General features: G+C 42.4%; 1 protein-coding gene across 3 annotated transcripts in view; it reads left to right on the top strand.

Annotated features, from left to right (window-relative positions):
• Positions 1–23,999, top strand: part of ALOX5 (arachidonate 5-lipoxygenase) — a 108,490-nt gene that overhangs the window by 25,457 nt on the left and 59,034 nt on the right. For all 3 annotated transcript variants that reach the window (XM_084854842.1, XM_084854841.1, XM_084854840.1), the window contains 2 exons: positions 1,926–2,007; positions 20,744–20,866. In XM_084854842.1, the coding sequence (XP_084710968.1) occupies positions 1,926–2,007; positions 20,744–20,866 (205 nt within the window). The remainder of the gene's footprint in view (positions 1–1,925; positions 2,008–20,743; positions 20,867–23,999) is intronic.

Genomic DNA, 23,999 nt, shown 5'->3' with positions numbered 1-23,999 from the left:
GGGCGCAGAAATGAGGTGTAGCGCTCGTTTGGCGCGCAAACAACGGTCGCGTCCCAAGGACCCAAGGGAAAGAGGGAGGATCTCTCCCTAGCCCATAAGTTCAGGGTCTTCCCGTGATTCTCCTTCAAACAGGGACCAACTGCCTTACCTGGGGCTTAGGCTACTCTGCTATCTATCCCCAGTGCAGTTCCTTGCTTAGTTGCTAGTGATTAGTATCTGAAAGAGTCATAAAGGAATAAAGCCTCGGAAAGAATCCTCATCGTCTGTGTCCTGAGTTGACTATTGGAGGGGACTGCAAGAGGCAGCTAGGGCACTCCTGACAGGTCCCTGGTCTGCTGCCCATAGTGCCACTGGCCCTTTTAAGGATGCTATTTCCCATACCAAAACTTCCTGTGCTTCTATTGACTCAGTACCAGTCCTTCCAACAATTCTTCCTGGGACTTTGCTATCCACTCACTGAATGCAGCAAAATCAATCCCCCCCCCCCCCCCGTTTGTATTCCTGGAAACAGGAAATAAACTTCCTCCATACAGGCCACCACTTGTGATAAGATAATGCCTCTCAGAGTTAGTTTAACAGGAATTGAGGTTCCTTGTGTGGCTCATTTTTTTAACCCTCCACCCAGGAGCTCACACAGAGTGTGCAACCTCCCAGCTTGGGTGAACAGTTAAACAATCAGTGTGGAAGTGGGGCTAACCAGCTGAAAGGATGCCAAACTTCTACTTAAGACTCAAGACACCATCTGTTGCTTGTTGGAGCAACATACAGTCAAGGTAGTCTGGCTTCCAGAACCACTCAGAGCTTTTTGTGGTGCTGTCCTAGTCCTGTTCCTGTCTACCTGGGAAATCTGTCTTGTCCAAAACCTTGGTAAAGACCTCACTTATAGTGAAATCCTGTAAACCAGGCCTCAACCACCCAAAGATGCTAAGCCCTCACCAAGACAGAAGCAGAACAGAACAAATAAACACACGTGCACACATGCACACACACAAAGAGAACACCCAGAACAAACAAATGCATGCACACAAGGAATACTTAAACACAGCACAGAGGGAGAACACGCTGAGAAGACAGAGAGAGAGAGAGGACACACACACACAGACACAGAAGACGCATGGATAGAGGAGACACAGAAAGAAGATACAGGCATATTGTGTGAAAGAGAAAGAGAAGACACACGCACACACACAAAAGACAGAAGATGCACAGGCATACACACAGGGGGCAGGGGAGAGAGAGATGATACAGACAAAGGGCATGCACAGAAAGGGAGAAAGGACACACACACAGAATCAGCAGTCAAACTTTTTAAAAATCAGAGAAGCAGGAATGGAGCAGGAGAATAGGGGAAGCAGGATCCTACAATACTAGCAGGCCAAGGGAAAGCAGTGTGGAATTAGACGTCTTTGGGAGCAATGAGAAGAGAAGGAAAACATGCAGAAAGTGTAGGCAAGCGAGGAAGGTGCACGTGGCCCTTAACTGCAGAGTTGAGATGGACATTTCATGAGTGTTTCTCCTAATATTTGCAATTTTGTGTGCAATTTGGCCAAATACACACTTTTTTTGCAAGCAGTTTTCTGCGCTATGTTGCTTTTTTAGCATGTTTTCCCCATTAATACAAGCATTTTTGTGCACACATTGCACTGTTCTGAGAATTGCACATACTGAAGGTTTGTTTTCTGGTTTGCATATTGATTCAGGAAGTGTGAATGTGGTAAGTTATCAAAATGCGAATTGAATTAAATTCTCCCCATCCCTGCTGCAGAAGTGAGGAAGTTAGAAGTTCATATTGACCTTCAGTCATCCTCTAGCTTGTTAGTAGAGAGAAGACAACATTCCCCCCTAAAGTCCAGCAATTATAGAAAATATTTCACATATTGATTTCAAACTAAATATTGTCCTGATCTTTCCATTATCTTCCACAGCCAAGCTTATTGGAGATGACAAGACTCAGATCCTTAAGCATCACAGACGTAAAGAATTGGAGGACCGCCAGAAGTTGTATCGGTGAGTTTCCTTGAAGTTTACTATTTTGTTCTGTGATTTTTTTTAAAGTGTTCTGAAGAGATGGTTATAATGTCATTGTATAATGACACACGAATGGCTTCAGGGCTGTGGCTCTGTCTTCTTTTCCCTGTTGTCTAACAATGCTGTACAGGGAAGAGCAAGGACCACACTGCCTTCAGTTACGGCTCTAATTTCAAAGACAGAGAAACCACTTCATGCAGGGCAAGAACCCTGTATGTATTCATGCATCACATTACATACTAATGGAGCGTAGGAGCCCCCCTTTTGTTAAGTGAGTCACAAAAAGAAAGGTTCCGCCATTATGAACCTCACAATTCTACTGCATATAAAAATGACACCTGTTGAGCTAATAACTTGAAACATGGCATCCATTATCTACCTGATGAGGTCTATAATTTTGGAAAAATTTCAAACCGATCTGATAAAATGTGCCATAGGTACAGCAAGTTAGAATGTGATGGAAATTGACACATTTGTCCTTTTTACTCCAAGCTGCAGCTCAGCATATCCTATATTTCTTTCAAATGTTGGTGAAAGCTGCTGATCTGTGTTATTCTGGCTTGCTGAGAAGGTGTGCCTTTTATTGGTTTGGTGAAATTCTGAGTAGCGGTTCAAAAGTTATTCACGCACTACGCTACACATACATTCATATGTACATTCATTAAGATGGTTGTGAGAATTGAGTCCTATTCATTCATTTTCATTGTGTATAACCTTTAAACATGAGGAAGGGAAGCAAGGATGAGTTCTTTAGTCCCACCCCCTCGCTTTTCTCATCAGTGACTACATGTGGAGGTCACGTCTCTTGTCTTTGTGGAAGTTCTCCCCAAGGTTTTAGAAACCCGATTCTTGAAATGAAATAATGATTACCATTAGATAAGTATTTATAATCCCATTTATCATATAGGTAAACTTGCAAGAAAACAGATTGAGATACATAGGGGAGAGAGTAGGAAAGCCAGTACTGTGAATATCTCAAGGAGCGCCTCCAGCAACACCAGACAGGCCGCTCAACAAGATCAGCTGCGGATGGCCTTCTCTCAGTCCCATCATCCAGGACAGCTAGACTGATGAGGACGAGGGAGAGGGCCTTCTCTGTGGTGGCCCCCACTCTGTGGAACTCCCTCCCTAGGGAACTCCGCCATGCCCCCTCTTTAATGAGCTTCTGCCACGCATTGAAAACTTGGTTGTTCAGGCAAGCATTTGGGGTGGGTTAGGGTATTTTTAGACAATGTTTTAATGTGTAATTTTACTGTTTTAAATGTATTGTTGCACATTGCCCAGAGTGGCCGGGTGACCAGCCAGATGGGCGATTAAGAAATTTAATTAATAAATAAATTGTAACTTTCCTTTTGGAAAACCAAGGAAAGTCAATGATCAAAAAACTTTCCAGTTTAAGACCAGAGTTAAGGCTGTCTCATGTTGGCTCAAGTTCCACAAAACCAGGAATTTGGAAGCTAAGGCTGTTGCCTGAACTGACATGCCCCATGATCAGTGATGAAGTTATTCAATGTCACAAGCTGTGCTTGCTTACAACTTACCTTCCATGCTCCCACATCGTTAGTCAACAAAGATGCCCCCCATTTTCCTGGCCCTGTATTGCCTTATGAAGCACCTAGCTTCACTGTTTAACTCGTGTCTCTAGCTACTCACGCAACAAACTGGCATGGGTCAACTCATAGGATGATTCCTCTGGCAATACAGTAAGCCTGAGATGCTTCATGAGGCAATACAGGGCCAGGACAACATGGGCCATCTTTGCTGGTCCCAGGCACTCCATCTTCCCCCTCTGGACTTGGGCCCCCCAAAACAAGGAAAAGCGTGGTTATGGCTTTGTGGCGCTTGAGTGAACATACGATTTCTGGTCTTAAACTAGCAGGGTTTTTGATAATTGAATATACATATATATATTAGGATCTACAAATTACGGCTGGTCTTAGTAGTCAAGTGTTGGGTGAGTCAGTTGTCCCAGATGCATGCATTTTAGGGTGAAGAATGCCTAATCTCACCATAGCAGAGATGGGTGCCAAATAATAGTCTTAGTTATCTTTGATAGCCATGTATCTGAAATTAAAATCAAAGAAAAGAAAAAACAGCAGGGAAAAAAAGAAAAACAAGCGGAAGACTTAGAGCTTAGAGATGACTTGAAAGCAAAAAAGGACACATACAGGAAGTGGAAGGAAGGACAAGCTACCATGGAAGAGTACAGGCAGGTAGCACAGAATTGCAGGGATGGCGTCGGGAAGGCTAAAGCTGAGAATGAGCTAAGGTTAGCGAGGGAGGCTAAAAGCAACAAAAAGGCTTTCTTCCGATATGGGCACAGTAAAAGACAGAGGAAAGAAATGGTGGTTCACCTATTCAATAAGGATGGCAAATGTCAGGAACGCCTTGGCGGCCTCTCTCAGTAGATTCCAATAGCCAACACAGACAAAAGGGAATTCTTTTCAAAGCTTTAATCCCATTACAGCTTAATGACTCTTTCAGATGCTAATCGCCAGTGGGTAAAGCAAGGGACAGCAGCGTGGCCTAAGCTTCAGGCAGGCAGTTGATCCCCATTTGAAAAAGAGTCACTTGAAGACCCAGAACTTATGGGCTAGGGAGAGATCCTCCCTCTTTCCCTTGGGTCCATGGGAGGCGGCCATTGCTTGCGCACCAAACGGGCGCTACGCCTCCTTTCCACACCCTCCATTGCTCGTTGCTCTTTGCGTCTGCGTCGAGCATCTAAGAAGCCCCCCTCCCGCACTCCTTCACTACCCGGGTCACTAACTATCTCTGGAATGCCAGCAGGAGGAATCTCTGCCAGGTGCTGAGCCTGTGAGGGATGAGCTGGCTCCACTCCCACGTATTGCTGTTCCTCCTCAGAATCAGAACTGCTCTGGGGCTCTCTGGGCTCAGTTTCCACCCTGACATCAAAATGATAACAGATGACAAAGAAAAGGCAGAAGTGCTCAATTCCTACTTTGGCTCAGTCTTCTCCCAAAAGAGGGTCTATGACCCCCCTAGCAAAGGCGAAGAACAGGCTGAAGGGGTAGGATTGCAGCTTGAGATTGATAGGCATATGGTCAAGGAACACCTACTTACTTTGAATGAGTTCTAATCTCCAGGGCCAGATGAACTGCATCCTAGTGTAATAAAGGAACTGGCAGAAGAGCTCTCAGAACCACAGTCTATTATCTTTGAGCAATCATGGAGGACGGGTGAAGTGCCAGATGACTGAAGGAGGGCTTAAGTTGTCCCTATCTTCAAAAAGAGTAAAAAGGAGGAACCTGGGAACTACAGACCAGTCAGTCTGACATCAATCCCTGGGAAAATTCTGGAGGAGATTATAAAGCACTCCATCTGTAAGCACCTTGAAAACAATGCAGTGATGACTCGAAGCCAACATGGATTTTCCAAGAACAAATCGTGCCAGATGAATCTGATCTCATTTTTTGATTAGGTAACCTCCCTTGTGGACTGTGGGAATGCGGTGGACATAATATACCTCGACTTCAGCCAAGCTTTCGACAAAGTGCCCCATGATATCCTGATAAGCAAACTAGCTCAAAGTGGGCTAGATGAAACAACAATCCGGTGGATCCACAGTTGGCTAAAGGATCGGACTCAAAGAGTGCTTATCAATGGGATCTTCTCAAACTGGGGAGAGGTAGCGAGCGGGGTACCGCAGGGCTTGGTCCTGGGCCCAGTGCTCTTCAACATTTTTATTAATGACTTGGAGGAGGTGGTGCAGGGAATGCTTCTCAGATTTGCAGATGACACAAAATTGGGCAGGATAGCTAATACCTTGGAAGACAGAAACAAAATTCTAAGTTCAAGTACTTGAAAGGTTGTCACAGAGAGGAAGGACAGGATCTCTTCTCCATCATCCCAGAATGCAGGACACGGAATAATGGGCTCAAGTTACAGGAGGCCAGATTCCGGCTGAACATCAGGAAAAACTTCCTGACTGTTAGAGCAATACGAGAATAGAACCAATTAGCTAGGGAGGTAGTGGGCTCTCCCACACTGGAGGCATTCAAGATGAGGCTGGACAGCCATCTGTCAGGTATGCTCTGACCTGGATTTGAGCAGGGGGTTGACTTGATGGTCTTATAGGCCCCTTCCAACCCTACTATTCTATGATTCTAAGTCTGAACATGGGAGATGATAACAGAATGGAGTTGAATAAACTGTATAATATCACAATGTATTCTTCATAAAATCCTTGAGAATCCAGTTACCAGGCAAATGGCAAAAGATCATTATACTGAAGTACAGACCCTTATTTAGACAAATAGAGAGCTTATTAAGAGGATAGACAAAACTCAGTTTATCGTGGTTAGGGAAGGTAGCAGTGATGAAAATGACAGTTTTGCCCAAACTGTCTTATCTATTCCAAACCCTTCCAATACATCTCAGATGGTTACCTGAAAAAATGGCCAAAATTAATTATTTACAAAAATAAAAAACCCATACTTACATATAACTCATTCTTTTGACAAAATAAAGCAGGGGTATCAGGATACCTAATTAGGCAGCTGCTACAAATTATAAATCGAAACGAGGGGAAATCGATTCACACAGAAAGGGACCTGAAATCTATGGAAGAAATATAAGGCTTGATATACAGAACAGTATATCAATAAAAACTCTCAAAGAAATAGAAAATCCATTCCTTAAGTGTACATTACTAGTATGGCATAAATGGAAAGATAAACTCATGCCTGACTGCACTCTCATTATCCCTTGGTTTACAACAAGGATAAGCTTCAACAATTCCAGTTATGGGACTTGAAGGGTTTATATAGGATAACAGATCTGGCTGGAGAGCCATCTGTTAGGGATACTCTAACTTGGATTCCTGCATTGAGCAGGAGGTTAGACTCGATGGTCTTATAGGCCCCTTCCAATCCTACTATTCTATGATTCTATGATCTATTCACAGGATTAACCCCTAAAACAGGAACACAAATCACAACTCAACTACAGGAAGTAAAATTCAGTTGGATGCAAATACATCAAATTCTCCATTTTTCTAATAATCTAATCATAATGGCACAAACAGTATGCCATCTAATGGAATTTGAGACATTAGTGGTAAAGGAAAAGACAGAAATCAAAGGAATAACCTCAGTCCTGTATGGGCTTATCTCTGATTTGCAATTTGGAAATACAGAAGGGATCAAACCAGTATGGGGAAAGGATGTGGGCATGCATATTGAGCAAACAAAATGGGTAAAATTATGGAGACAGGGTCCAATGAACTCTATTTCTACAAAAATAAACACAATTAAAATTTTATACAGGTGATACTTAACACCACAGAAGTTAGGCCAGATATACAAATTAACCACCCCAAGTGCTGGCGGAACTGTACAAAAACTGGTACATTTTTTCATATGTGGTGGTCATGTGTCGTTATACAACAATTTTGGCAGGAGGTGTTTGTAGAAGCCGGCAAGATAACAGGGCAAGTGATTGATCTGTATCCAGCTATGGCTGTGCTATCAATATATGACAAATATGATGACAAACTACAAAACAAAGAACTACTGACTTTCTTATAGGCAGCAGCCTGGATGGAAATTACAGCCAGCTGGAAAGGAACACACAAACCCACAATACAGCAATGGTATCTCAAGGTTTGGTCAAGCGCTCTTATGGAAACGCTGACGCATGTCAAAAGAGTAACTAGGAACGTTAACTATAAACAAGACTTCTATGCAACTTGGCATCAATTTATAACTTATGTGACTAAGCACAAGGAATCATTAAAAGCACCACAGGCTCATAGTCAATTATGGAAAGTTTTGTTAGGATAACAGGATATGAAGGGAGTAGGATAGATGAACAGAGTATAGGTGAGGTAATCTCTATACTGTAATGTAGGATATTGATGACGTATGTAGTCAGTGTATTCCCAAGCTGTCTTATTATCTGTCAATGTTTTTATTTGTTAAAAATCAATAAAAATAATTGTAGAAAAAGAAAAGGCACAGACTCAAACTGGTACCCAGGTTAAATTAGTTCTGTTAACTCAGGCCTCAAGACAAAGACTCCCCACCTCCTCTCCAACAATCTGGAGGTTTAATATTATCTGTAAGGATGGGAAAAGCTCTGAACAATAATCAACATATATTCCTGGAAAATGTATTTCATTTCAGTAGTGTGGTGTTCTTTTTAATGTTGTAAATGTGCTGATGGGTAAACCCAGGAATCCTGCTGCACCTAGAATTCCAGATGTACGTGTAGAGGTCTTAGTAGGTTCAAGTTTATAAATGTTTGTATCGTACTGTTGGCATTCCAACGCTAATTCCATGGCAAATATATGATATTTGCTGAATAATCTTTTAATCTTCACACTGTATGACTGTTTTGAGTTCATTTTTGTTCGAACATACATAATGATTTTAACATATAGCTATACACAAATATAAGCAATTTGTTTTACATTGTTTGTTAGACATGGGAGCCTTTGATATGAGATATATAATTGTATAATAAGGATCACCTTCTATTGCTACCGGCAACATCCATGTTTCATTTTCCAGTCTTCTTGGCTATTCTTCCTTTCCAGAAAGATGACTGAGCATTTGGTGGATGCTGGTCTGTGGAACTTTTATTAACAAAAGTTATGAAGGGAAGCCACATTTCCACGAACCTGAACTTTTTATTTGTTCCTGTGCTTAATCTATTTTGCTCTGTTAACTTCTCAGCTAAAGCTACTTTCCAAATTTTGGAAAAAGATCCATCCTCTGAATATCCCTGACTTGTTTTCCAATATTGAGCTAATTCCATCCTTGCTGCTGCTGGATGGACCAACATTCAATCCTTATGCATTATGTTTATGCTATCCCCATAGCACCAATATTCAATCCTTATGCAATAGCTTTTTCTGTGTGTCATTAAAAATAGATGGAGGAGCAATCCTATGGCCACTAGACAGCGGCTAGATGGCCATAGGATATGTTGTTTTCTGGGAACCAACCTCCCCCCACTTCCGCGCTGCCTTGGAGGCAGCACAGAACTGCCCCATCCTCTGCGCTCACAAGAGGAGTGCAGAGCGCCCGAAAAGGGGTGTTCGGGGGGGGGGGTGTTCGGGGACGGGAATGGCAGAACTGTCTGTATGACGCATCTAATGTGTCATACAGCAGCCTTCTCCCCCACTCAGTCCCCTTGCAGCTAGACAGCTGCAATTGGCTGTCTAGTCGAAAATGCAGGGCAGGAGAAGTGTGGAGGGAACGACCCCCTCCGTGCTTCTCCTGCCCTGCATTGGATAGGCAGTTGCCTCCGGGTTTGGAGGCGGCCGCCTATCTGGATAGAATTGCTCCCTAAAGGGCCCACAGTGGTATGTTGTGTATTGTTTGTTGGGTTATCTGTGATATATAGTTGAAGATGGATATCCCGAATACTTGCACATATTCACACATCCACCACATATGGAATAAAGGCCCTCTAACTTGGCATCCTTTCCAATAGTGTGGCAAAAGGTTCTTGTTGATGTGATTTAATTTCACTGATGTTAAATGCTACCTGTGTATGATTTTTATGTGGGTGTCTGTCGTTGTAGCAGAAACAGATTTGAGAGACTTCTTTCTTCAAATTGTGTTCCACTGTTTCTGTGCACTGAACCCCAATATCCCCTTCCCATACCATTTTGAATCCTACTGTTGGACTACTTGGATGCACCATAAGCCAGCTATATATATGAGACACTGTCCCCTTAAGTTTGTTCTGTGAGTCAAGACAGTCACTTTCAAAGATTTGTAGTGATCTGATTGCCTCATTCCTATGTATAAATGTTGATGTAAAGCTTTGGAACTTGAAGTATGAGAAGCCAATTCATTTTATGACTTCATAATTTCTCTTTAATTTTTTTCGCTGTTATAGGTTTTCCTCTATTATGTACCCGATTCTGAAAAAACCCTGTTCTGCCCAGGTGTTTTATTGCCTTTTTTTCTGGATCTGTGAACTAGGACAGTGATCTAGGAATAGGAAAAGTGCTGAGACAGATGGGACAGAAGTTTATTCCTTGAGTTTCACACCTTTAATGTGTTTCTTAAGAAGGGTTTTTAATTTCTTCCAGAGTCGTCTTCCTCAAAGAGGAATAGAGAAGAGGCCGGGGGGCATGGTTTTCAACTGGGAGTTGGTTACACAAAGGATGATGTAATCTGCTCGTATTAGTAGCATGATCTGCTTGATCTGAAAAGATTCATAATAAAGCTTTAAATTTGTAAAACCAAAGCCTCCATGTTGGTCAAGCGTTTTTGTACAGATACATAATTTCCCCTCCACCATGCTAAATGTCTTCATTATATTCTGTTTTTAAAAAATAATAATAAAGAAAATTCTTTGAAATAAAAATTTGGCTTTGAAATAAAAATTTGGGGAGGGAATTCATCTTGCCATTCTGCCTAACAAGGAGAGATTTGTTTTTTTCCATTTCTTGACTTCTGCTTTGAGTTCATAGTTCCTTTTCCTCCATTGTTTTAAATCCTTTGGAATTATAGTCTTCAAATACTTAAAACTGGATGGCAGAAATTTTAATTTTGAGATTTTTTGGAGTTCGTTTTGATCCACCCTTGTCATGTTTAAACACATTAACTCATTTTATTTCCAGTCCCTTTTGGTTTATGTTCTGTTAGCAGTATTCAGATTTGATAACATTAACAAGATATCATCTGCATATAAGGTTCCTGGTGTGTGTTTTGTTACCAATTTGAACAGCTTTTATTTTCTTGTTGTTTTGGATTGTCTCTGCTAGTGCCTGTAGTTGCTATGGTCAAAGACTAATTTTTGCAAAAATTTTATGAGAAAAGGAGTGAGGCAATTGAGTTTTTAGTGAATATAATATATTGACCACCTGGTGAATGGAGTCTGCTAGGTACTGTCCAGGCATACAACAGGTTTGATCTGTTTTGATTATTGTGCTATAAAGTTATTCAATCCGTTAGCCGTAATTTCTGTTAGCATTTTAGCATCTTGATTAAGGGATGCCATGGGGTGGCATGCATTCACTAAGCTACAGTCCTTCCCCAGCTAAGGACGACTACCCACCTGGTGTGTCGTCAGGAATCTGGTATTGGTTCTCTTCCTAGAATGGTATTAAAGAGGGCTTGTAAATGTGGTATCAGGGTTTCCCTAAATCTTTTATAAAATTCATTTGTAAAACTGTCCATTCCTGGGGCCTTTCCTCTTCCCTCTAAGAATTTATCAATATTTTTGGGATTAGGGTTGCTTGTGGAATTTTGGTAAAACTTTGAGAATATTTCATTGATCTTTTTTGGGTTGGGAGTTTTTTCCTTGTTGTCTTTTTGTGTATATGGAGTATTTCTGCTGTTCATTTTTTTTGTTGGTGCCCTAGCTAATAGCTTTAATTAAAAAAAAAAAAAATTCATAGTGTTCTCTATTTGTGTATGGCATGGCTATCGGTATCTTTTCTATTTTGATTGCTTGTACTTTTGCTCCTTTACTAACACATATTTTATTGCTCCCTGTATGTTTACGTTTACTTTGTAATTTTTCCATTTCCTCAAATAACTTAGCTGTAGCTTTTTCTGATTGTTTCCTAACATTGTTTGCCTCACTCATACAGCACCTGCCCCTCATATCACCACATTCATTGCGTCCCGCAGGAATGTACGTCTAATATTGAGATTTGTATTTGTAGTGAAGTAGTATGATATTTTCTCTTTGATCTTATCTGTTATTGATTCTTTGGTTAACAAATTGGCATTCAGTTTCCAAAGTGGAGGGTAATGCTGAAGCTTTGTGAGTGAAATCAGGAGGGAGACTGGGGCATGATCTGATATGGTAATGTTGCCAATGTCTGCTCTTAGTAACATTGGTATCATTTATGTTGAAATCAAAACATAATAAATCCTGGAATAAGACATATGACGTCCCAAATAGAAAGTATTTTTTTCCAACCCCTTATCTACTCTACAGGAGTACAACCAATCATACAAATAGGTTGAGCAGACAGGTCGAGATTCTGGTGTTGTGCAGTGATGGGGTGCTTCTGTCCAGTTTTCTATTGGGAGTTTAATATCTCCCCCAGTAATCACCATTCGCTGTTTAAAGTATTTAAGTTTTAAGAGGATGTCCCTCATAAAGGAGATTTGTTTTGTATTTGGAGCATATATGGATGCGAGTGTAATATTGAATCCTTGTAAGCATCCCTCAATGAAAAAATATATCTACTGTTAGGATCCTGAAAAATATAACTTACTTCTAGTGGACATAATTTCATCAAAATAATGGAGGCCTCTCTGCCTTTTGATATTCCAGGGGCACGATATTGTTCTTCAAATTTTGAGCGCTGTAACAGTTTATGACTTAAGGCCCTTTGATGCGTTTGTTGTAATAAAATTATATCTGGATCTAATCTGTTACATTTAGCTTCTACTATCTTTAATTTGATTACCATGCCCAGCCCACTGACATCAAAATAAGTTTCCTTTATCTAATCTCTTGTCATATCGGTAATCTAGTTAATTGCCAAGCTTTCCCTCCCATCCAAATTGTCAGTTTCAAATTCTTGTGTGATCTGTCTTTAAGATTCCAATGTAAATACAATAACATACAAAGTAACAGCATGTTCTTCCTTGGAGGAGGAGACCTAGAATTAGACTCCTCACATTCTGGCAACGCTGTGTTTGACTTCTTGGCCCAAGGGAAAACCTGGGAGCTCGGAATTGGTCTGATATGAAACTGTTCCTGATCTGACTGACAGGCTTGCTAAGGACCAGTGTACTTGTACATATACAGACAGACACAACCCTACTGACACACAGAGGGAGAGAAGTACATATATATGCACATACACACGCGCGCGTTTTCTCTGTAAGGAGGGAAGCATTCTTACTCCTTTGTGACTCAGAGCTCTTTCAAATCCCCTTACTAACCTAACTTTCAAGTAATTTTTAGAACTTGCTATAAATCACATCCCTTTCCTTTCCCCTCCTGCAATTGTATTTTTCTATTGAGGATATACATTCATCCCTTTATTTTGTCCTATCCCATCGTCACCCTGATTCTCCCCTTTCTCTTGTTTTATCCTATGTGTGTAAGTGTCCATACCTTTACATTTATAAATATGAACACTTTCCTCTGCTTTTTCTTTTATCTCTCTCCCTCTCCAGTGAATTAATGCCTTTTATGTTTATTTGCCAAAACTGATGCTTGTTATCTGATGCTTTACTTGTCTTTCTTTACCTATGCCCCTCCTATATCCCTCCTTCCCCATCTCTTCCCTCGCTTCCCACTTAGCCAGATTCAAAGAATTTTCCATCTTCCTTTCCTTCCCCCTCTACCCCTTTACTTAACTGTTTGTACTCTTGGTTCCCCCTTTATTGAGTCTTATTTATGAACCCATCTAATTTTATCTATAGAGCATTTTTACACAAGGCATTTATTGTGTGCTCGTGATTCCTTACATACAGTTGTTTACAGATTCTTTAGACGATGTTGTGATCCTCCAGTTTTGCTTCTGTTTTTTAAGAGCACTTTCCTGGGCTTTTTTAGAGTGGGGAAAATGGGGTATTATTTCTTAAAGCGAAAGAGAAGCTATTTTCCTACTTGTGTAATTGCAATATTTTGCAATACCACAGCACCACCTAGAGGTTATGTAGTGGAAAAGCAGGAAAGGAAATGCTGTTTGTGTAGAACGCAGATCTCAATTCTGTGATGAAACTGCAAGTAGTTTCAGAGGTTAACTGACTCGTATAGAAAAGCCCATAATTGCACAAAGGCAATTGTTCCAGCAACATTGAGCAGAATGCAGTAAAAGTACAGAACTCATAGTTTGTAACCTTCAATGCAGCAACCCTCAATTGGCATTAATCTGTTTGCTTTTGGTGCCGCAACTCTTCCAACCAGCCACTTTCAACTCCAGGTCATCCTGATCTGAAGCATTCATGTTGTCTTCTCCATTCTTTTTCGGGGGTTGTATAGGTTGCAACTTTAGATCTTGCAACAGTGCAGCCACTTGTGTTGTTGTCTCTGCTACTAAGGTTTTCCTGCCTTTTTTCACCAGCAACTTCAAATGGTGTCCCCAGTGAGATGTGATTCCTGCATTCCTCAGTGCCTCAGTGAAAGGCCAGAGGGCCTTAGAAATCTTAGAAAGATTTGGATCTTTTTTGTGTTCCTCTGTGTTCTAAGCCGTGTAGGTTGCACAGTGCCCTGTGTATTTCTTCTCATTTAGTGTATCTAGCAAACTGCAAGAGACAATTCTGTCCTTCAGTGCAGCATTTTCTGGTTTCATTAAAGCAGCAGCTCTGTGTACCCTCTCATTATCATTCTGTGACAATTCAGTGCGTGGGCATTTCTGCTTAATCCAGGAGACTAAATACTCAGTTATGTCTGATCCTTCCTCCTGCTCAGCCAGACCTCTCATTCTGACGTTGCAACCTCTGTCTTCTGTGTCAGCTGTTTGAATCTGCAGTTCTCTGGTAGTTCTTGACGCACTCTAACTTTCCCTTCCGCTTCAAACTGCTCTCCATTGTTACATCTGTCTGTTTCCCTGTCAGCTATGAGTTTGGTTCCTAAAGGCAGTAATGCTATTTCTAAGGCTATCTGCCACTCCTTTGCTAAGAAGCAGGACACCTCGGAGGATCAGCTGTGTTGGATGGACAGTAGTAATCTTGTTTGCCTTGTAAATTTGCTTTGTGAACTGAAATGGAAGGAAATTTCTTGGAGATCAACCTGAATTGTCTGCACCTCCATGGCTTGAGAAGCCTCAGGAGTGCTGAAGAGGGCTTTGGCACAGTGAGTGTCATTCTCAACCATTCTAGCTACAGTCAGGGCCAGAAATATTGGAACAAGAGTAACTGTTCTGGCAGTTGGCCTCTGTACACCACCACATTGAAGTTGAAAGGAAACACACCCAGATGGGAGCGAAGTCAGGACGTTCAGCTGTAATGCGAGGGGTTTGACAGAAGTGGGGCACTAACCATTCAGGAAGGACAGCCAGTGGCATGCACACACCTCCATTGTTGGTGGCTCATAAGTAACGGAATGAATGGCTGACAAGCAGCTGCATGGCCAGGTGTGGCCTGTTTCCTGGGTACCCCATGGCCAATCAAGCGGATAAAAGGCCTGGAGGTGGTTCTGAGTGTTACATTTGCATTTGGTGGCTGTTCACTGGAACTCCCAACATGAGGTCCAAAGAGGTGTCCATGCGAGTGAAGGAGGCCATCATTAGGCTGAGGAAACAACATAAACCCATCAGAGAGGTAGCAAAAACAGTGGGAATGGCCAACAGAACAGAACAGTTCGGAACATCCTGAAAAAGAAGGAATTAACTGGCAAGCTCAGCAACAGCAAAAGGCCTGGCAGACCACGGAAGACCACTAAAGTGTATGACCATAGAATTCTGCTCATGGTGAAGAGGAACCCTTTCACAACATCTAGCCAGGTCAAGAACACTCTTGCAGAGGTAGGCATGTCATTGTCAACATCTACACTCAAGAGACGGCTTTATGAATGTAAATACAGAGGCTTCACAACAAGGTGCAAACCACTGGTAATGCTCAAGAACAGACAGGCCAGATTAGCCTTTGCCAGCAAACACCTAAAAAAGCTTGCCCAGTTCTGGAATAAGATTCTTTGGACTGATGAAACCAAGATTACTTTGTACCAGAATGATGGGAACAGAAAAGTATGGAGAAGGAAAGGAACAGCTCATGATCCAAAGCATACCACATCATCTGTCAAACATGGTGGAGGCAGTGTTATGGCATGGGCATGTATGGCTGCCAATGGAACCGTATCACTGGTGTTTATTGATGACCGGACTGCTGAGAAAAGCAGCAGAATGAATTCTGAAGTGTATAGGGCTATACTTTCTGCTCAGATTCAGCCGAATGCTGCCAAACTGATAGGATGCTGCTTCATATTGCAGATGGATGACCCCAAACATACAGCAAAAGCTACCCAAGAGTTTCTCCAGGCAAAGAAGTGGGATGTTCTTCAATGGCCAAGTCAGTCACCTGATCGCAACCCAATAGAGCACGCTGTTCACTTCCTGAAGACAAGACTGAAGGCAGAAAGACCCACAAACAAGCAGCAGCTGAAGGCAGCTGCATTAAAGGCCTGGCAAAGCATCTCGAGGGAGGAAACTCAGCACTGGGTCTTGTCCATGGGTTCTAGACTTCAGGCAGTCATTGACTGCAAAGGATTTTCATCCAGGTATTAAAGGCGATCCTTACATTTGAAATGATGTTGGTTTGTTCCATTACTTATGAGCCACCAACGATGGGTGTGTGTGTATGCTACTGGCTGTCCTACCTGAATGGTTAGTGCCCCACTTTTGTCAAACCCCTTGAATTACAGCTGAACGTCCTGACTTCGCTCCCATCTGGGTGTGTTTCCTTTCAACTTCAGAGTGGTGGTGTACAGAGGCCAACTGCCAAAACAGTTATCCTTGTTCCAGTATTTCTGGCCCTGACTGTCTTTCAGCAGCAGTAGTCAATGAAGGCTTTCTTTCCATTAAAAGTTTATCTTGGAGTTTGGAAGAAGAGGTTTTCTAACAATTTAGTCTCTTCTAATTCCCTCAGCTATGTTACCAAAATCACAGGTAGCACTGAGTGCACATAATGCAGTGACATACTGATCTCTTGGCTCTCCTGGCAATGGAACCCTTGAATAAAATTTGTCATGTTCAGCAATCACTTTTATAGGAGGATTAAAGTAATCATCCAAGGCCTGCAGAGCCACGTTATAATGATTTGCATCCTGATCCACAGAAGCAGGGAAAGGCAAGTAATTATAGATCTTCTGGCTCCAAGCAATGAAACAATAAGGCCTTCGATATCATCAGTCTGGATGGTAAGGAGATAAATTGCAAAAATGTGCCTTCCACTGTTTCCAGGGAATAGGAGGTTCCCCTGGGGTGGGCAGGAAGAAAGGTGGTGGAGGTATAGGACTCATATTTTGGTGGTCATGCAGGAGAAGAAGCTGAAGCAGAATCAAGAAAATTTAAATGCAAGAGAACCTGGAAGCAGTAGTTGCAAAAGCAGTAGGCTCTGCATGAGGCTGAAAGCAGCAGCAGAAGCAGAGAAAGGCCAGAAGTTGAAGCAGTGGATGTGGCAAGACAAACTCATTTGCTGTGGGTTCTATAGAAGATCATTGCCACTTGTTTTGTGTCTGCCCCTTTCTCCATAAGAAAGACATCCCAGTGTTGTTTTTTTAAAAACCACTTTATTGATAAGCTCTAACTCTCTTCACAGGCATAACTGCAATCTTTTATCCCTTCCACTGTGCTTTCCTTCTTCTGTTATGGCAGTCGACCACATCCTAAGTCTTCACTATTGTACTGTAGGCCTTTGAGTGCTTTTCCAAATACCTGCTATCTCCATCCTGGGATGAGCGAGTGAACAGGGTGAGCTAACTGGTCTGGTGGTGGAGGAGACAAGATGTACTACAGGTGTAGACACAAGGAGAAGAATGAACCTGATCAACAGTGTGCTCTGATTGACTTCGTGCTCAGCTGTGTGGATTGAAAAGAGGGTGTCCTGAGAGCTCCTAGACTGCTCCTTGTGTGTGCTTGGGGGATTGCTTCCTGCTGAGCAAGCAGAGGCTGCATCAGTAGGTTCAGAAGGTATATTGGGCAGCCACTTCCCAGGGATTTTTTGTCAGTTTTGAAGATTTATCCCAAGGTCTAAGGCTTTATGTTTCTGAGATATCTGAGAATTGTCTCCTACCTCCTTGATTTGTTCTTTTAATGGTTTAATCGCCAATGCCCAGTCTTCTAGTAGTAGTTTTATCTGATTAGCTGTGTCCACTGTCAGGTCTACTACCATTTCAGTGCTTTTGGCGTGCTTTCTCCCATTGACAGGCTGTCACTGTCCTCCTCCTCTAGGCCCTGTTTAGATGCCTTGGTTTTGAAGTCAAAAAAGGAGGCATGCTCCCACCTTCATTTGATGATGTGGAGTGTTGCATTTGCTAGACACTGTAAACGTCTGATTTCACTGTTGAATAGGTTCATTTGCTTAAGTTGTGTTGTTTTTATGAGTTGGAGCTTCAGCTCTGGACACCACCTTAGCCCTATGATGTCATTCCCCAAGGGATGACCATATTCAGATTGGGTTGCCAACTTTCCAACAGGCAGAAATTAGCAGGAAAATGTCCTTATCCCAACAAGGAGAAAAAGTGGTGGAAAAAGTTTCATCTTCTGTCTTCTGCGTGTTGGGCAACTATTAATGACACAAGATCTTTGCCAGATAATAAGTTAGTAAATCATAAATTTAAGACAGCTAAGTTAGTGAAGACATCTGATGACTTGTTAGCTGCAGAACAGTTCGGGGGTGGGGGGAATGAATGTTCCATTCTCACTTCCTTGTATATTTTCCAAGGTTGCAGGTTTTAAGACAAGTGAATCGTGTGTTTTTTATCCTCCCCACCCTCATCCAAAGAAGCAAAATGTGGGTAGAGAAATCTGCAAACAAGAATGCCAGAATTGGGGTGGGAAAGAAGAGACTCTGGGAAATGGGGCAGAGGGGAAAATATATGGGAAGGGACAAACAAAGAAGGTAACAAAGCATAATGCTGAAAGCCCTTCACATCACCCACCAATCCAATGCCTGCAGAAGCTGCCCTGGGCCAAGGATGCTGCTGTTTTTCAAAAGTATTTGGAGCAGCCACTCTGGAGGGTGGTTGAAGAAGACCCTCCACACACACACACACTTCCATAGCCTACGTCCCTTTGCAAAAGAGATATCAATTGTGTTTGGGGGGGAGGGGAGGTGACGTGAAAATGGTTTGGCTTTTGGGAGCAGGGATGAGCCATTTACAAGGTGGTAAGAGTGGGTTTATTCTTTATTTTTTTCCTGCTTTTGTTGTATTTGAAAAGTCAGGCTATGGCTCTGAGACTGAGAGATCAATCAGCAGGTCATCCATGGCTGTTTTGAAAAAGGTGGTGAAAGGAAATGGGAATGGACTGACACTATATAATTGCATTCAGTGGCTGTCCGTCTCTCAGTCAACCCACATCTTGTCTTTAAAGTACAACAAAGGATCAGGAGAGGAAAATCACCCTTGCCACCTCATAAACTTGTAAGAAGTTAAGTAAGATGGGTGGATAGAGGCAGGATCAAGTAGAGAGGAGGAGGAGCCATCTCAAAACATCAGGTGAGTCAAGAGGGGAAGGGTACAGGCTGTCCTTGCATGTGACTTCAAAGACCCAGCTGCCAAATAGGTACAGGAAGAGATCCTGCTTCATCCCACTGGGGCTGTGTTTCCACCAGCGATTTACTCCAACCTGACTGTGCAGTGCGGTCTCTGTGTTTCCATGACGTTCTGGCCATTCAGCCCCAACCCTGCATTGTATCGCAGAAAAACTGCTTCTTCTGAGACTGGTTATAGCCCGACTTTTCCTGCTTACTTCGGCTCCATTACTGAGCTGTTTCCACAACCACACTGGGTTTGGCGTCATAGTCCTGCCCCTTATGGGTGTGTCGCTCACCTGCCTCAGTCACCTGCCCCTGTCCTCACCAGAAGCAGCTGCGTGTGAAGGAGAAGGGGAGATGATACTAGAGGGAGCAATCTGGCAGAGATGAAGAGATGCACACATAAGCACCCCTGGCATCCAAGTGCAATGTCCACCCACCCTGGGTATCCTTATGAAGTTCCCAGTCAAGGTGGTGGCAGGGAAATCAGGAGAGCTGCAAAGACAGCTTCACAGAGAGTCATTAAGTCATCCCGCCTTAGGGGAAGAAAGGGTTTAAAAGGGGAGGAGATGCTACACACAGCTTTTTCGCTCTGTGAAAGTGCTCTTTAAAACTCACGTTAAAGGGAAAAAAACAAAAGGGCTGGAACAGAGCAGAAGAGGGGGATGAGGGAGGCAAAGATGAAGAGATGCACAACTAGTACATCATCCACTGTCTCTGTTCACCATTTCCTCCCTATGTATTTCCCCTTTAAGGCTTTGTCCCACTTTGTGTGGGCATGTGCTAGGGGGTGTTACTTCTGAGTAAACTCATTGGCTGTACGGCTTTCTTTTCCTGGGAGTAAGTGCGATTGAAATCTGTGTGGCTTGCTTCTGAGTAGGCATGCATAGGAGTGTGTCCCCTTCAATGCATTTACTTGGGGTCTCCCTCCTCAGCCATGCAGGAGAAAGGCTTGACAGTTAGGATTTCAATAGGTATTAAAAGTGCCTTCGATTGGGAAGCCAGCCATCCACTACTTCTTCTAGCCCACCTTGCAGGGTCATTGGGAAGCCAGAATAAGGGGGAAGAGCAACAACAGCGGGTGGGGGAGAGGTGGCCTTGTGCTTCACTGGAGTGAAGCACAAGGGGACGAGGGAGGGGGAATCGGCAAGAGGAGGCGGCGGTTGGGTCTGAGGTAATCAGACCCAACCCAGCCACCGCCCAGCCATCAAGAAAATAATTCGATTAGTGCTCAGTGGAAACAGCACAGAACCCCATGCTACAGCGATGATAAGCTGGCTCTTTAAGGACTGTGGAAATAAGAAAAGGAGAAGATGTGATTGGGGAAACATCGCAACAAAGTTGCAAACAAAGTGAAGCCGATAGCATGGAAACACACTCTGGGACTACATCCCTACTGTGGGGAATGTATGTCTCATGTCTTGGTGCTTGTGAATACAGAACAAAGAAGTGATCATTATTTCTTCCTGATTGATCTGGAAATATGTTTAATATTTTCTTACATGATTCCCAGTCTTGGAAATCCTAGGAAGAGAAAGTGCTGCTCAACACTTTTTATTTTTAATCAGGTGGGCAGAATGGCACCCAGGCTTTCCATTGAACATAGATGGCAAATCTCACAAGGAGCTGCCTCGTAACATCCAATTTGACAGCGAGAAAGGAGTTGACTTCATTTTGAATTACACCAAGGCGTGAGTATTGTGATGGTTCTCATTATTTTATATTGGTACTCTAGGTTGGTATATTAAAATGGGAAAAGGGACAAAATAGATTAAAACACAATTTTAAAATAGAGTTGAACCAAATTACTACACTTTAAATGACAAAATAAAAGAGCACATGCTTACATATTGAATTGCAACTTACAATTGAAATAATCAAAATGAAAAACGTACAATACTTATGGCCATAAATATTAGCCCTACAGTCTGATCCAGTTACAGTCTACTTAGAAGCAATGGGTTTCATGGAACTTATTCCTAGGTAAGTGTGTATAAGATTGCAAGTGAGCAGAGCAATCCTATTTATGGGCGGGGTGGAGCGGAGATCCACAGCTTAGTGACCACTAAATTCAAAGTCCAGGCAGCTTACAGTGGCTAGGGCAGGAGATGGGGCGGGGGAGCTTAAAGCTTAGGGTTGCTTCTTAGTGTCCCTCAGTACTAAAGTACATAAGTACTAAAACAGCATTGTTTCTATAGGAATGTTCTGGTTAAAATAGGAAATCCAGTAACATACAAAATGGTTCTAATGTTCATTAATATTCTGATTTTACCTACACATTCCCTACCTTCTCATAATCTAACTAAGGGCGCAACCCTATGGCCTCTAGACAGCATCTAGACAGCCATAGGATTTTTCAGTTTATGGGAACCATAAAGCCAGTGCTCCAAGCTCAGTTCCCAGAAATCTGACTCTCCTCCCCCACTGACTCGTAGGAGGCACGGTTCGTCCCCAGCTCCACACTCATAAGAGCAGCACAGAGCAGCCAAAAAGGGGGCATTCCTGGGGAGGGGAGCACGGAAGTGCCGGCATGACGCTTCCTATGCGCTGTCCACCTTCCCACCCCCCACTCGAGGTGCCGAAATCGGCTGTCTAGCCGCAAATGCAGGGCAATTGGAGCGCGGAGGAGGAGATCCCCTCCATGCTTCGCCCACCCTGCATTGGATAGTTGGTTGCCTCTTGAGTTCAGAGGCGAGCGACTATCCCCATAGGATTATGCCCTTAATGTTTAATCCTAACCAATTCTAATGTATTTATGTTTTTTTTTTTTTAAAAAATGTCTTCTGTATGGGTATTTTACCTGTCTTTGTTCGACTTTATGGACCATGTGTTCTGTATATCTGAAGACAAGCACAAATAAAAGGATATATTCCAAATGTTACCTACACTACTTTCCAGTACTCTGCATCTCTCCAGAGTTTCATCTTTTCTTTCTTAATGGATTTTCTGCAGGAAGAGAAAAGGTGGAAAAAGCAGTGGGGAAACATAAGAGGGTTACAAGTGGATGATGATGTCATTTGGACCCCCCCATAAAATTCTGTGAAATGTGGCAGGACAATTGCATATTAAAAGTCTCTATTGGTTGACTTGATTTGTAGAAATGCTGGGGCCTTTCTACCAAGAAAATGGCACTCAAACTGGCTTACAATCAAACAATTATAAAACGAATACATTAAAAACACAATTAAAACACAACAATAACAGAATAAAAACAGCACCTAACCCAACAGTACTCAACCCCACAGTCCCAAAGGCCTGCTTGAATAAAAATGTCTTTGCCTGTCAGCGGAAGGGCAACAGAGAGGGAGCCTATCTAGGCTATTTTTTCCTGTCATGTAATTTCCTGTCATGTGGCCCCCTAGTTGAATACCTATCTAGGCTCACTAGAGTCTCACTGGCTTTCTTAGCACGTTCAGGAGAAGCACTTGTTCAGCTGGGCTTTATGGAAGAGTGGCGAGAAGATAGCCATAGCTGAAAAAACTCATATCAAATCCTGTTTGGATTTTGCCAAAAGGCATGAGGGAGACACAGCAAACATGGGGGAAAAGGTGCTCTGGTCTGGTGAGACTAATACTGAACTTTTTGGCCTTACTGCAAAATGCTGTGTGTGGTGCAAAGCCAACATTGCTCATTGCCCTGAGAACGCCATCCCCACGGTGAAACATGGTGGTGGCAGCAGCTTGTTGTGGGGATGCTTTTCATCGGCAGGGGCTGGGAAACTGGTCAGGGTTGAGGACAAGATGGATGGAGCCAAATATAGGGCAATTAGAGAGGAAAGCCTGTTTCGGTCTGCAAGGGACCTGCACTGGGGAGGAGGTTCCCCTTCCAGCAGGACAATGACCCTAAACACACAGCCAAAGTTACACTGGAGTGGTTTAAAAACAAGAACCTATGTGTGGCCCAGTCAAAGCCCAATCTGATTGAGAATCTGTGCCAAGACTTGACAATTGCTGTTCACCAATGGTCCCCATCCAACCAGACAGAGCTTGAGCCATTTTCCAAGATGGATAGGCAAAAATTGCAGGATCCAGATGTGCAAAGCTGGTAGAGACTTAGCCCAAAAGACTCACAGCTGTAGTTGCTCCCAGAGGTGCTTCTACCAAGTATTGACTTGGAGGGGGGGATACTTATGCAACCAACAAATGCCAGTTTGTTTTTGTTTAATTAACTTTTGTGCCACAATAAAAATATTTTGCAACTTCAGTGTGTTAAGTACTTTGTGTAAATCAAATGGTAAAAATGGCAATTAAATACATTTTAATTCCAGGTTGTAACACAACAAAATGTGGAAAAGTCAAAGGGGGGTGAATACTTATGCAAGGCACTTCAGTACAAAGCAAACTAGAAAGTGCACTGAATGAATGAATTTATGAGGAGGGGTATTTCTATTTAATATTGGATCAGAAATGTCATTTCTTGCATGGGCTGGAACAGGGGGGAAAAACTCTTAATTTCCTTATATGTTAACCTACACAACCAGGATGGGTACAATATTGATAATGATAAAAACAAAACACAATAGAGTTCAGCCGTACATCAAACATGGGCATATGAAATATCTTATGACCTATACATAATTAAATGAGTTAAAAACACTTGGTAGCATGCTTTGTTGATACATTATAAAATTACACATTATCCAATACCATGTAGAGAACATTTTTTCCTCTCCTCTTTTTTCTCCTTAAAAAAAAGTATGGAGGGTTTTAAAAAAATAAATTCCTGGTATGTTAACATTCACATCCAGAAATAATAAAAAAGATGGGCAGGGGAGGGAAAGAGACAAACAAATTATCACAATTCTATATACTAACAATAATAAAT

This window comes from Heloderma suspectum, chromosome 4 (genome assembly GCF_057233095.1).
Source record: "Heloderma suspectum isolate Gila_16-S chromosome 4, 16-S_ref, whole genome shotgun sequence".
Taxonomy (NCBI): domain Eukaryota; kingdom Metazoa; phylum Chordata; class Lepidosauria; order Squamata; family Helodermatidae; genus Heloderma; species Heloderma suspectum.
Note: the sequence above shows the minus strand (reverse complement) of the source record. Positions and strands in the feature narration are given on the sequence as shown.